The sequence below is a fragment of the Adiantum capillus-veneris genome, chromosome 16 (genome assembly GCF_014529385.1).
Source record: "Adiantum capillus-veneris isolate H3 chromosome 16, ASM1452938v2, whole genome shotgun sequence".
Classification (NCBI taxonomy): domain Eukaryota; kingdom Viridiplantae; phylum Streptophyta; class Polypodiopsida; order Polypodiales; family Pteridaceae; genus Adiantum; species Adiantum capillus-veneris.
In genome coordinates this window covers 75,734,361-75,749,576 of record NC_140946.1, presented here as the reverse complement: position 1 = coordinate 75,749,576, position 15,216 = coordinate 75,734,361, and the positions used below count along the sequence as shown (strand labels likewise).

Here is a 15,216-nt window from a genome sequence, read left to right as displayed (position 1 = left end):
TGAGTGTGTGTGTATGTACCTAAGTGTGTGTGTGTGTGTGTGTGTGTGTGTGTGTGTGTCCAATCTCGTCACGAATCCTCCTTGTTCCCCCCAATAGGTTGGTTTTATTGGAGGGTCTTGGCCACCATATCTTCTATGCAACAAGGTTGTTGTAGTCCTTCCCTCCCAAATTAATGCACCTCCCCGACATTGGAAAAGGTGCACCCCTCTACCAGCTTTAGGACTAGGAGCAAGCACATTCATGTGTCGCCCTCCTAGTTGTACAGAGTGAATAGGCAATGGGGTGCTCAACCTTCAATGCTATGATGCACTCAAGCAAACTACAGAGTGCAAGACACAAAGAAGAAGCGATAGAACACGCACAGAGAGAGAGAGAGAGAGAGAGAGAGAGAGAGTTTATGCGTGAGTGAAAAAAAACAGCCTATTACTTCTTTGACATGCCTTGATTGGTCATATCCTATGATTGATACATTCCAAAAGACCTAATCTGAGATATGTTTAAGCTTTGAAAAGTATGCCACCTTGCTCTACCACTATCAACCTTACCTTGCAAGGCCGAAGTATGTATATTGCTTCTTTGCCTTGCTCCTACCATGTAATAGATGGATTCCAAGTCACTGTAGTCCAGTAAAACCTTCAAAAGTACACGACTTGACTCAACCCTATGAGGCATCTCCTACAACTGATGCATCCAAAGAGACCTTATTGCATTTAGCAAGCCCAACCAAAATCTTTCATGCTTTCAAAATCTCCTACAAGTGATGCATCCAAAGAGACCTTATCGCATTTAGCAAGCCTAACCAAAATCTTTTATGCTTTCAAAAGTACACCACATCTAACCTGCATGCTAACCCAACCATTTATCTCAATCAACCTACCTATGTTGGACATATCCTACAATAGAATTTATGCATATCTTATTATAAAGAGAGATTTTATATGCTAAGTGTACATGTACACATTCGTTCTAGCATCTGAAGAAAAGATAGAAGTTGCAGACCGTCGACTGTCTTCATGTGCACATGTTTGATCGCTAAGAGTGTAGGGAGAAGTCCACATGATGATGTTATTGCAAAGGTTCAAAGCAAGTGGAAGCTTCATGTAGATTGATCAAAGCCTTTACAGAGAAACTTCTCTATATGATTGCTTCTTTTCTTGTGAGCGTGAAACAATCATATTGAACGAGTTGAAGGGGGGAGGGGGTTTCAATTAAATTTGTAGCACTACGCTCTGTCAATCATTCACTATGTACATGGGCATGATGGGCCTTCTAGCTCGTTTCTATTGAACATAGCCTTGAAGGAGAGCACGTGTGGGATGTGTGCACCATAAGACCACGAAACATTTCAGCATGTAAAGCAAAGCATTTGTGTAGAAAAGTCACATCATCCTCTCCACTGCAGGCTACGATCTGTCAATTGATTGGTTGTGGTCTCGCAGTTGCGAGTTCTCCCTCCTCTCGTCGAGTGTGCGAGGGTGCTTTCCTTTCCTTCCTCCCTCCCTCCCTCTCTAATCTCCCTCGACCCTTCATCAAATCTTTAGGTGCTTCCCCGTAGGTGCATATGCGAGAAATTAGGACTCTCTCTCTCTCTCTCTCTCTCTCTCTCTCTCTCTCTCTCTCTCTCTCTCTCTCTCTCTCTCTCTCTCTCTCTCTCTCTCTCTCTCTCTCTCACACACACACACACACACACACACACACACACACACACACACACACAGACAACACACACATGTGGTGCCTCTTGATCTCCTGGCAACCCCAACACCTCTTTGACCCCCCTCCCTCCTGATCTCTCTCTCTCTCTCTCTCTCTCTCTCTCTCTCTCTCTCTCTCTCTCTCTCTCTCTCTCTCTCTCTCTCTCTCTCTCTCTCTCTCTCACACACACACACACACACACACACACAAATGGCTCTTCAACTCCTCTCGGCATCCTGCTCGCTAGTTGAGCCACATGGCATGCCAGAATATGGTTGCAAGCAGGGTAGCGTAACGTCCAAGAGAGTGGACCTCAAAGGTAGGGACTCCGGAGCAGTTGGCACGCACACACACACACAGGGGGGGGGGGGGGGGGGGGGGGGAGAGAGAGAGAGAGAGAGAGAGAGAGAGAGAGAGAGAGAGAGAGCATCATCCTTCGCATTGCGAGGTTGATAGAATAGGGCTGCAATGACCGTTGCAAAGAAATGCACTCTATCACGTGCAGTGCGCACTCGACACTAAGGGAATCGCGACATCTCTACTCAATCTTTTAGCCGGAGAGAGTATTTTATGTCGCGTGGTCCTTGTAGTATCGACTTGCTTAATAGAGTAGTATAGATATACAACCAAATTTTAAGAGAGAGAGAGAGAGAGAGAGAGAGAGAGATGTTAAACATACTCATTAAAAGACTTAGCTATGTTTCTTCAAAAAAAGTTACGATTTTAAGAATTTTTACAATTTTGATGATTGGTTACTAAGGCATGGCCAAGCAAAATGTGGCGCCCCCTGATTCGTCTACAAAAAAGTGTTTTTGGGTCTCGAGGCATTATCAGATGGCCGAGCTTCTGGGACAACCTCAAAAGCTCACCCAACTTTTGAAAGTGATCGCTAACCTTCCAAAAGTAACCTGCCTGGTTGGCCTTGAACCCTACCACTTAGCGTGAATGACGGAGGGAAGACCAACTAATCTACGACAATTGGCTGCACCATGAACCAATGGGACCCAAATACAGGCGCCAATGTTCAAGAAACGTGTGCCTCAGCTTAGCCTCGAGTTGGATGAAAGGAGGGGAAGAGGGAGAATAACTCGATTTTTTTATTTAAAAAAAAGATAAATTGCAAAAAACATATGTTTTTCTTTTAAATTTCCTCTTTGAATCTACCGTGAGGAGAATTTTTTTTGCTTACGAATCGATTTTTTAGAACACTGATGGACGCTTGATTTGCGCAGGTGGTGGAATCCCAATTTGGGATGGCAAGGGCCGAAGAAACTCAATTTGGAGGTTGTAGAACTTGTGTTGATGGTGGCAGGTAAGGGGCACCAACTGCCTTCAACGCAACATGAGAGCGGGGGAGGCAAGGCCTGAAAATCGATGAAGAAGCTACTATCCACCTAAGTGATTCTCAAGAGAAGGAGGCTCGACAGATGATGAAGCTGGAGCAAGCTAAGCAGCAGAGCCGAAAAGAGCTAGTGGAGGTGGCCCCAGCTCGATGGTGGCCTTGGATTCGAGGCTAGAACAAAGAGCCTCAACTTGCACACGCACACACACACACACACACACGCCGTGCATAGCCTAGTGTTGCAACTTGCACCTATTGCTTTTAGTCGGTGTGTCCCCCTTGTTGTTTGTTCACCTCTTGCCCCCCCACGGGCTTCGTGTCTAGTGCCATGATCTGGCTCCGTCCCCTAACAACGCATTGTGCACCCAATGGCTCTCAACACTTGACGCATATGCTAGCTATCTCTTTTATTGGCATGGAACACGCACCTGAGCCAACTAGCCCCTCCTGAATAACAGATCTTGAGTTCTCGGGATAGATCTTTGAGGTCTCTTGGGATAGCTTACTGCAATGTTAAAATTATCTTCTTCTCTTCTTCTTCTTCTTTTTTTGCCTTGGTCTTCATATATAGTAGAAGGGCACCACGTTCTGCTAAAAGTTTATTCTAATCTGTTCTTTTTTAGTTACTTCAAAACAATTGAATCTAGAGAGAGTAGAGAGATAAAGAGGGGTCATATCGAGACGCTCTATCAGAGCGTCTCAATTGAATCTAGAGAGAGTAGAGAGATAAAGAGGGGTCATATCGAGACGCTCTATCAGAGTGTCGTCATGAAGCCTACGCCTGAACCTCCTGTACTTGCATGCAAAGGCCATTGTTGTGCCTACCCTGTCACATGGCACCCTGATTGCTCTTTCTTTAGCGTGCTTGCCCCCTTACCTGCTGCCCTACACCTGCTATTGGCGACATCTAAAAAATGGCATGGAGTTTTTGTATGCTACATGTGCCCTCCCTCAATAGATAACTTACACATTGATAGTGTTGCACATAGCTTGTGAGCTTTTTTGCTATTGCCTGCATAACTCATCCAAGCATGTCAAGTACCCTGTCACCTTTGTAGCACTGCCCCAACATCACACTACTCTTGTCTCTCATAGTGGGCTGCAAAACTATTGGCCACTTATATTCCTGTAGTAATTTCCTTTGTTTACGACAACTCCGAGAGAGAGAGAGAGAGAGAGAGAGAGAGAGAGAGAGAGAGAGAGAGAGAGAGAGAGAGGGGGTAATGATCAACGGTCATACTCTATCATAGCCAGGCGGGACAAACTCCCTCTATTAAAAAAAGGCATAGGAAGACCACCTTTGCAAAACGTTTCTCATGATTGAACTTAGTGGCGACCATTGCAAAGAAGGAAAACTTTTCATTCGAACTCCTAGCAATAGCCCTCCAGCTCATAATGTAATCGTTCAACTCTTTATGTGCACTCATTGCTTGGTTCTTTAGCCGGAGAAGGGATTTTAGGTCACGTGGCACTCCGGAATATGGAATTTCTTAATAGAGTAGTATAGATGCTTGGTTCATTAGGAGAAAGCGAAAGCGAAGAGTCGTAGGATGTAATTGCATGTTTCATCACCAAACTTGCATGAGAGTTGAGCTCTCTCTCTCTCTCTCTCTCTCTCTCTCTCTCTCTCTCTCTCTCTCTCTTCATTGATAGATTTCCATGGGTGGAGGACTAGGCAAGCATGAAGCCATACAACGAATGCTAGTGGGAGGCTAGCTACATGTGTGATGACTAGACTTGGAGTCCAAAGGCAATCTACACTACTAGAGGTACTTAATAGTAGCGACGCTCGTAGTGTGACGCTCAAACATGAAAAACCACGACGTCGCTATAAGCATCGCTATAGGCGTCGCTATGTTACTTGTAACATAGTGACGCTCATAGCAACGCCTATAGTAACATAGCGACGCTTATAACGACGCCACCATGGCTGAAAAAAATAACTGAGAGCGTCCGAAAACTCAAATCTCAGATCTGAGTTTTCGGCGCGCGCTCAAGCAAGCAAGGTAACGCTCTCCCTCTCCCTCTCGCTTTCTTCTTCACACACACACACACACACACACACACTCGAGGAGAGGAAGGAAAGCTAGGTATGCTCCTTCCCTCTCCTCACTCTCATGTTCCCTTCCCCTCTTTCTCTCTCTCTCTCTCTCTCTCTCTCTCTCTCTCTCACACACACACACACACACACACACACACACACATTGTGTTTTTGAGAGAGAGAGAGAGAGAGAGAGAGAGAGAGAGAGAGAGAGAGAGAGCACAAGCATAAACAAAAAACGCACACACACATGCATAAACAAAGAATGCACACACACATTGAGAGAGGAAAAGAGAGAGAGAGCATGCATAAACCAAAAACGCACACACATGCATAAACAAAGAATGCACACACACATTGAGAGAGGAAAAGAGAGAGATATATATATATATAAAACAAAGAGAGAGAGAGAGAGAGAAAAGAAGAAGAAGAAGAGAGTCTTAACATCGTAGGAAACTATCACAAGAGACCTTAAAGATCTAGTCGACAGGAGTTGAACTCAAGACCTGTTATTCATGAGGGAAATGGCATAACCAATCTATCACACTTCGGTGATAGAAAAGTTATACCAATTTTCTCCTTTTATTATTGACGTGCACACACACCCACACACACACACACACCCGAGAAGAAGAGAGTTTAATTTAACGTCGTAGAAAACTAAGTAAAGAGACCTAAAAATCTAGCCGACGAGGATTTGAACTCAAGACCTGTTATTCAAGAGGAAAATGGCATAACCAATCTACCACACTTGGGTGATAGAAAGGTTATACCATTTTTCTCTTTTTATTGGCACACACACACACACGCACACACACACACACACACAAGAAGAAGAGAGTTTTAACGTAGTAGAAAACTATCCCAAAAGACGTTAAAGATTAGGTTAGATGTAGACTTACGTTAAATCAAATTTAGGTTTATTTAAGTTAAATTAGATTAGATTTAGGTTTATGTTTAGTTAGATTTACGTTGATTAGATTTAGGTTTATTTATGTTAGATTTAGATTTACGTTATATTAGATTAGATTTAGGTTTATTTACGTTATTTACCTGATATTGAAGAGGGAATTGGCATAACCAATCTACCACACTTGGGTGATAGAAAGGTTATACCATTTTCTTCTTTTTATCGTTTAAGATAAGGTTAGAAGAAATGGCGAGAAAATGGCTAGAAAATTTCCTGTGCTCACAGCCTCGACAGTCCATGCGGACCAGCAATTCCACCTACATGTTCGACTGCTGCTACCATACAATAAGTCGTCATGTTCAGCTAATGAAAGAGCAAATTGAGCCTACACAGAAATTAGTGATGCAAGATGACGATTCCAAGGGTCACACACACCACATCCCGTCAAATCTAGAGTAAGAATTAAGTGCCTTGAGCAGACATCAGCTACATTGCAAGAATGGCGTACCTGCATGCTACAAACAAAGATCTACTGTGAAAAGATGTTAAGATGCTATGAAATGCTACAGCTAGAGAAGAGGCAAAGGGGTTTTATCCACTACATGCAGTATCATGTAGACGTGGGTGTGTAGATTTCTTGTACCCACAATATAGGCATTGACCAATAAAGACGAGATTATAACCCGATGGTTCTGATCTCCGTGCACCTCTAGACCGAGGTATGCGGGGATTGGACATGACTAGAGAATGTGAGGTAGTTTACAATGTGAACAAAGAGAGAGAGAGAGAGAGAGAGAGAGAGAGAGAGAGAGAGAGAGAGAGAGAGAGAGATAAGACGAAGAATGCCAATAGAAGATTAAATTTGTTGTCCAGGTTATAAGATTTTTACCCTCATTATGAGTAGTGACGAGGATGTGGGGCCGTCCAACCGAAACACCTATCTCTCACCGAGGATCTTATGTCCTTGTAATCATTGCAAGCATGCTGTGCGACGGACAAGACGCGTTTCTTTGCAGCACGTTCGCGAATTTGGCGAGTTCAATCCATCTATTGTAGATTGAGTTGTTGCCAATGACTCGTCGGACTCTGACGCTGGCGAACATGCAACAATCTTGCAACCCAATAGACGTGTTCGAAGGCGCTTTGGTCAAGCAGCATATGTGAGGCCACAAGATGTAGCCTCTGACAGCTCGGGGGATGATCATGTAGACCACATTCCCAACGAGGCAATGTTTGAGCCCGAGATTGATGAAATGATCGAGACGATCATGGATTTAGAAAGGCTTGTGCTTGTCTATGATGATATGAAAAGTGAAGCCGATACGCCATTGTATAATGGAGCACGTGTGTCTAGATTGAAAGCGCTCCTAGTTCTTCTCTAAACGCAGACAAAGTTTGGATGGAGTGACACTAGCGTCACAGCGCTTTTCAGGTGATCTATTACAATTAGTTTACTTTAATAAAACTCTAAATGTATAATGATCTAATAGATTTTTACACAATTGTACCGTATTTTTATGTTGTGTAGATTGCTCAAAGAGCATATACTACCAGTTGATAATGTGATGCCAGATTCCCGAGAGGAAGCAAGAAAGGTTTTGCGAAACTTGGGGATGGATAACAATTTGATCCACGCTCGTTCTAATGATTGCATTCTTTTCAGAGGGGAATACATAGACATGGAGAAGTGTCCGAAATGTGATTCCGAAAGATATCGAGTAGATCTCCACGGAACAAAAATTCCGCAAAAGGTTTTGCGACATTTTCCTCTGCTTCCTCACATCAAGAATTTCTTCGAATGTAAGTCCATGGCCGCCCTAGCATCATGGCATGAGGAGAATAAATCTTCGGATGGTGTGCTACGGATTCTTGCAGATTGTGCAGGCTGGAAACATATAGATGGAACATGGTCGGATTTTGCCAGTGAAGCTCGAAATTTGCGCTTAGGCCTGGCTATGGGTGGCGTAAATCCATTTGGTCAAAGATCAACATCTTACAGTGTATGGCCCGTTGTCATCGTCAACTACAACATTCCCCCGTGGTTGACTACGAAGAAGGGGCACCTATGGCTAAGCTTGATTGTGCCGGGGCAATATAAAGTGAAGAATATGGATGTGTATCTTCTTCCACTATTGGAAGAGCTACAACAATTGTGGATTGGCATAGAAGTGGTGGATATGAGCCGACACATAGGTTGACGGAATGCTTTGATCAGAGGCATTCTAATGTGGACCATGCATGACTATCCCGGATTAACAGAATGCTCAGGTGATCTATTTACACTCCTCACTCAGACACTGTAAATCTTGGTTTTTCTCAAGCTGATCGATTATCATGTGTACACATGCAGGGTTTCAAACAAGCGGATATAGAGCGTGTCACATGTGGACCTAGACTGAATGCACGTAGGGCGCCCTCATTGAAGAAGCAAATCTACGAAGGTCATCAAGCATATCTTCCAGAGAATCATGTGTTACACGATGGCTTTTTGGGAAGAGAGCCATCGAGGATGTCTGCACAAGCATGGTTAGAGCAAAAGGAGATGTCTGATGACGGATTGCCCCCAGGGATGAAGAGACTGTCTCTATGGTACGAGTCACCATACTGGCCCCGACTCATGATGAATCACTTGCTCGATCCAATGCACATATTCAAGAATGTGGGTAATCTACTATGGGACCATCTGACCGGCAAGAAAGATACTTTAGGAGCCAGAGTTGACCTTAGAAATGTGGATCGTATGGAGCAATATTGGCCGCAAACAGCGTCCGATGGATCGATAAAACTCCCTAAAGCACCATGGATTTTCATAGGAGCCCAAGAACGCAAAGTAAAAGAGACCATTCGATCTTTGCGGACCCCCACTGGCGTAATGCACTCGCTCCGAACGTGTTTTACTAATGAAGGAAAGCTTACCAGTTTGAAGTCACACGACTGGCATAAAATGTGTCAGGTATGTTCATAATGGAGTATATCATAGTGGGAATTGTGTAACAAATTCGTGTGTGAACTTTAATATCATTACTGCATGTGTTTTGCAGTTTATTTTACCGGTTGCCATTGAGGGATGTTTATCTCTTGACGTCCGTAACACAATCTACAAACTTGCAAAGTTGGTGCAATGGATCTCACAAAAGGAGATCAACGTAGACTCCATACCATTCGCCAAACTAAATGCTACGGAGGTTGTGTGCATGTTTGAGAAACATTTTCCTACTACCATGCTAACCATTCAGGTGCATCTTCTTGTTCACATAGTTGATGAGGTGGAAATAGCTAGCACAATACATTCCAGATGGATGTTCTTTTTAGAACGTTTCATGAAAACGCTCAAGGGATATGTGCGTCAGAAGGCACGTTCGGAGGGTAGCATGGCAGAAGGTTGGCTGGTATCAGAGTCCCTAGTGTACATTGGAGAGTGGCTAGACGGATTTGATAAAGCTCAGGACACGCTATGGCGAACCATAGATGATGAGCGCATATCTGGAATTGTCATGTGCAATCTCGGTGTTCAGAAGAAGATGATGGAGGATCTAGAGGCTAAAATCAACCGATTTTGCATGCTTCACAATCCAGTCATGCAGAAGTGGATTTCACAATATGAGGATGCAAAGCAAGAGCGACAAAGGGCATGAATCGAGTGGAGACGGGGAGACGACCACCGATGCACTATCCGACGGGTTTGGAGAGCCTACCAACATTCATGAGCTTAAGATGGTTGCACAACCAATTGAAAAGCGCACAACAGTGCGGTGAAGAAGTGACTGAGGAAGAGTGGGAGTACTCTAGGGGTTGCGCGACCAAGGTAAGTTTGCAATGTACGACTAGTAACTTTCTAGATGTTTGAACAGCCACTCATAATCTTTGTTGGTTGTAGTATAAGTCATACACAGCAGCATGGTGTAAAGATCGACATTTTAGGGTGGAACGGATCGACAAAAAGCGTTTTACTCAAGATTGTGGTATCATGGCAAAATTTGAACAGTCTAGTCGACGACGGTCCTCTGATGCAGATCCTGTGGTGGTGGAACTCACTTACTTCGGCACGCTACAAGAGATTTTGAGGATCGATTATAGAGGATTTTTTGTCAACTTGTTCGACGTGCAATGGTTCAAGATAATCATGGAGGGTCGCAACGCTACTGTGCGTAGAGGAGAGTCTGGTTTTCTTGAGGTGGATTCAACTAAGAAATATACTGACCTAAGAGACACTTTCGTACTACCTGAGCATTGTGAACAAGTAAGTATGTAAATAGTTAACATCCCATTTTAGAATTTATGTGCTTGGAAGCTCTCATGTAAGTTATGTGGCTCTAGCATGTGATATTTCATCCTACAAAGTCTGCATCAAACTGGTGGTATGTCATAGAGGTAGCCCCTCGTAGTGCACGGACGTATGAAGTCTACCATGTGCCAATCACAGCGGCATCAATGGAGGAGATTGGAGAAGATGCTCAGTCAGAAGCTGTGGAGGTGGTGCTAGACGAACATCAAGCTGCTACTCTCTATGGGGTGCATGCAGAGGATCTACAAAATAAAACAGAGGATGTCTATTTAAACGGAGAGCTCTATATAGATATAGGAAGTTATGCTGAGCTATGCGAGGATGAGAGAGAGATCTCTTAAAGCCATAAATATTGTATTTGAACAATTTTGCTCCGTTTTGTAAATTCAGAGTTATGCACTTTCCTCTTCCATTACTCAAGTTGAATAGAAGAAGAACGCTTTCTGTTGCTGCTAGCCTTTGAACATTCCAAAGCTACAAGCACCTTCAAGTTCTTGTACGATTCTCCGTTTTGAACAATTTTGCTCCGTTTTGTAAAAACTCTGGTTCTCTAAGTATTTGTGTCATTGCGTCATTGTATTTAATGGTCTTTGCGTCCACTCGAGGTACGTATGCTCTAGGTATGTTCTCATAAGCAGAGACGACGAGCACCTCCTCCTCTCTCTCTCTCTCTCTCTCTCTCTCTATCTCTCTCTCTATCTATTTGTCCATGTTTTCTACTCCATTCATTCAATATTAAGTTTAAATGTTCGTGTGTTTAATGCAGGTATGGATGATGAGGAGTTTCTTTCTTCTTTGTCACCCCAACAGAGACAGTGGTACGTGGAGCGTCATCGCTCTGACGCACCATCGTGCGTTCCTACTCCATCCGCATCTCCCTCTGTTTCGGAGTCCTCAGCGCACTCCGAAGCTTCGGTGTCGAGACAATCTTCACACTCATCTAGGCACCGGCGCTCTAGTGGTGGCAGTGGCAGTTGTTGTGGGGGTGCCGCCACCGATGCTTCGACACCACCTCGTGTTCGACGAGGCTCTTTACCCTCCCCTTCTTTGCCCGTCCTGACACCAGCCACGGCATCGCCATCGACACCAGGTTTTGCGCGACTGACTGTCGTTCCCCGCAGCTACACACCACTAGCTAATTCTCCAGGAGTCACTCCAATGGACACTCCTCGCTTCGGGGCTCAGACTCCAGTGGAGACACCTGGCGTCCGTACCCCCATTGACAGGCCGCTAGAGACCCCTGCCAAGACACCCAGGTTCACACGTGAGCGGCGAGAGGGCTTGCCTTACTCCGTCGACTTCAGCGACAGCATCATCTTGGATGATGAAGGCAAGAAGGTGATTTTGCGCATGCGCGGTATTTGCTCTCAGGTGTTTAGACACTACATACTAAACACCTGGAGTGAAGTACCGAATGAATTAAAAGACAGAGTCATCAGCATGCTTCATGACGAGTTTCCCGTTCCAACACGGGATCACCGCTTCAATGAAGATGTGATGAAGGTTCGAATGCGCGAATACTGTAAGCATAAGCGTTCCAAAGTGCAAAAAGCAATCAAGCATGGGTGGAGCAGACCGGATTGGCTGGCCAAAGAAGATTGGAAGCATGCGAAGAAAGAAGCGCGCGAGAATCCCAACAAGTGGAAGCAACAAAAGGAGGGCAGAGCGCGAGTAGAGGCAGGGAGCTCGCACCACTTGGGGAGCGGCGGGTGGGCATCATTTGAGGCCGATTTTGTAAGTGTTTTCGCATCTATGTTTGATAGTTTAGGGTTTATGGGATTTGAAATTCTAACATAATGGATTCTTTGTATGTTTTGACAGTGGTCGTTTACAGGACGTCATCCCACACCGTACGAGTGTGAGTACGCAGGAAGGAAGGGCATAAACGCCCTGATAGACATCCTGAGTTCTCGCGGCGGCATGGTTAGTATTAGGGTTTATTCTTTTCTATTTATTGTATTGTTTTATAAACATCGCTATATGTTTATACTTACAAAAAGCTATCTTATTGTTTTTTTTTTGCAGAATCCGACGGATACGCCGCTTCGACAGGATGAGATGTCTGATTAGACGACGTCAGTTTAGCCATAGCTAGATAGCATTAGTTTCTTTTTGTCATAGATTATGTATCATGAGACGACTTTTATACGTCTTTTTGAAAACCATGTATATTTTTTAAATAATGACAATGGTTTGTAACTATTACATTTGCAAAGATTAACAATCAAATGATTTTGCCTATGTGTACATTCCATATGGTTGATGGGTGAATGCCCTGCCACCAAAAAAATTTCGTCGCTATGACCGTCGCTATATTAGGCTCTGCAGCGTCGCTATAGGCGTCGCTATATAGCGACGTTTATAGCGACTGGCATAGTGACGTTCCTGTATCGATGCTCATAGCGACGCTCTTAGCGACGCCGGAGGTTATAAAAACCCAGTGTATTTCCATTGCTAAAAGCGTCACAAGAGCACACAACCTCTTGTAGTGCTACAACATGAAAGAACATCAGATTTTATAGTGGGATTTGCTACTATTGCATGTTCTTTCGTTGAGGTGCTCTTAAAACAAGTGGAAAGTTGTTATGAAGGAAAAGCAAGAAGGGCAAAGAAAATTCATTGAGAAACTTGCAGGCAAGAGGCAAGTGAAAAGGGGAGAGCGAAGAGGAGTAGAAGACTATCTTTGTGGCCCTCACCAACTATGACACATGGAGGGACAGTCGCCCAAATCATTACCGTTGACTTACTCGTAGTTATGCAAATGTTGATTTTAAATTTTTTGAAGCCATTATGTAGAGCTTGTGAGAGCCATTATATACTAAGGAGCACTCTAGTGTTAAACTAGAGTGCTTCATTAGCCGCATGAGAAAGAGAGAAATAGAGTGAGTAGAAGTTTTCTAGGGTGGAGGAACAATGTTTTTCTTCGGTTCTCAACGAGTGTCTTGGTCTGCAATGCATGTGCATTGGTTAGGTTAGGATAAAAGTGATCTTCCAAGAGAAGACATTAATTTAAATTTCTGGTTTGTCTTCTCCATACTTGCCTAGGTCAATTGGAACTAGCTCATATGGTGAGACCGGTTGTCCGTATCTAGTTGCCTTGTGTTCATTTTAGTGCCATGCTATCTTTTAGATTGTGATAGGTGGATTGGTTCCATCATGCATGTGACTCTTTGAAGTTATGAAGCTCTCTAAGATAGTTGCACAGTTTTCCTGACTGGCTTTTGTTAGTTCATGCAAATCAATGTTGTATTCGTACCACAACTGCTCCATTCTATATAGTGTAATTCCTAAGTGGCTTTTGTTAGTTCATCCAAATCAATGTTGTATATGTACCACCGATGCTCCATTGTATACAGTGTAATTCCTTCAGTCTCTCTGTCAAGGAGTTGTTGTGCTTCAAGGTTGCGGAGCAAATCATTATCCTCTTTGTATCGAATCTTGAGCTCTTCCATTACTTGCTTCGTGAGGCCTTCCAACATGCATAGGGTAATTGGATATTACAAAGACTTTATTTATGATAGACACAAGTATTGGATAGTTTTCTTATAACATTACGTGTTTTTGTTCTATCTGTGTTTGGTGTGGCCTTTGTTTGGTTCAGTTCCTTATATCTTGTGTCACACTTCTTCATGAAGTTGTGACGCTCTTGAAAATTTTGGAATCGCTCTATGTATGCAACTGGTTTTTTGTTGGCCGAGTTAGCCAATCTCGTTCGCTTCGTCGTGAGGTAAAACTCTTTCGTTGTAACGTGGGATGAGTTTCCTTTGTGTGCTCATAAATTGCTTGATGAGATGTATAGTAGTCGAGTGATTGAATGGCAAAAAAATAAACATAAATGCAAGACTAAATAAGTTTGGGAGATATATTATGTTGTGATACATTTCTTTAGTTAGTGGCCTTCAAATAGAAATAATTGTTTTGGTAATCTGCTAGTGAGTAGAAGTCATTAACAAGATATCATGATAATTTAAACATGACAAGTTTACAAATAAATAAATAAATAGTCGAGCAAATATTTTTTTATATACAAGGGAATTATCAAAAGACTTTAGAGAGAGTGATCTGATGAGGAACAACAAAAGTTCTATTATTGGATGCTTAAAATTCTGGATAGTGTGAACATCTTTGGGGTAGGGAGTTGTAGTAGACGTAGTCATGTTTGCTAAATATAGCATGTACAGAAGGCCTGCAGGAAAAACTTCTTTTACAATGAGCAATACATATGTGTTGATGGTGGCCCCTTGGGACTTGTCATAGGCGAGAGTGATAGGACAAGTGGAAGATAAGGAAGTTTTGCATTGTTTTTGTTGGATTTGACATTAGGGAACCACTTCACTTGCAATCACTTTTATTAGAGTGCTTAGTCAATTTTCTTAGGTTATCTAAGGAAGCTATGCAATTTTTCCGTTTGATGTGACATGAGGGGACCACTTCAATTGCAATTACTTTTCTTAGTGTGCTTAATCACTCATCTCTGCTATTTGAGGGACATATGATTTTTGATGGAATTAGGGAAAAATATGTCGTTCTAATAAATGTTGAGCATGGCTATGTCGAGGAAGCTCCATCCTATTTTAGCAAGATGTGAAGTGAGATTTCTTGCAAGAGGAGGATATGCCCAACCAAGGAAGCTGTGCATTTTTTTTATGTACCCCTTCAACTGCAGTCACTTTTCTTAGAGTGCTCAGTCACTCTAGTTTGTTGGATGAGGACCGGATGCTTCTTTATATCATAATGGAACAATATGGGCTTCTAGCCAGACAAAGATCATTACACTTGAATGGTTGATCTTCTTGGGTGGGTCTTGAAGGGAATCACCCTAGGATATCGTTTCTTGGAGCACATTGATTGCAAGACATGCCCCTTAAGGTTGTTGCAAAATCTTTGGGATAATGTGCCCTAGATGCAAAGGGAAGGCTCCTCTACATGTGCAATTACCTAT

General features: G+C 43.2%; 1 protein-coding gene across 1 annotated transcript; it reads left to right on the top strand.

Moving 5' to 3' along the window:
- Window positions 1-11,021: 11,021 nt before the first annotated feature.
- LOC147439294 (uncharacterized) lies at window positions 11,022-12,344 on the top strand. The gene is made up of 3 exons (XM_086484286.1): window positions 11,022-12,008; window positions 12,096-12,197; window positions 12,300-12,344. The coding sequence occupies exons 1-3, from the start codon at window positions 11,043-11,045 to the stop codon at window positions 12,342-12,344; spliced, it is 1,113 nt and encodes a 370-aa protein (XP_086340412.1). The 5' UTR covers window positions 11,022-11,042.
- The last annotated feature ends 2,872 nt before the right edge of the window (window positions 12,345-15,216 follow it).

Coding starts and splice junctions, on each gene's coding strand:
- LOC147439294 (XM_086484286.1), top strand. CDS start 11,043: ATGGATGATGAGGAGTTTCTTTCTTCTTTGTCACCCCAACAGAGACAG. Junction 12,009..12,095: donor CATCATTTGAGGCCGATTTT/GTAAGTGTTTTC, acceptor ATGTTTTGACAG/TGGTCGTTTACAGGACGTCA. Junction 12,198..12,299: donor TGAGTTCTCGCGGCGGCATG/GTTAGTATTAGG, acceptor TTTTTTTTGCAG/AATCCGACGGATACGCCGCT.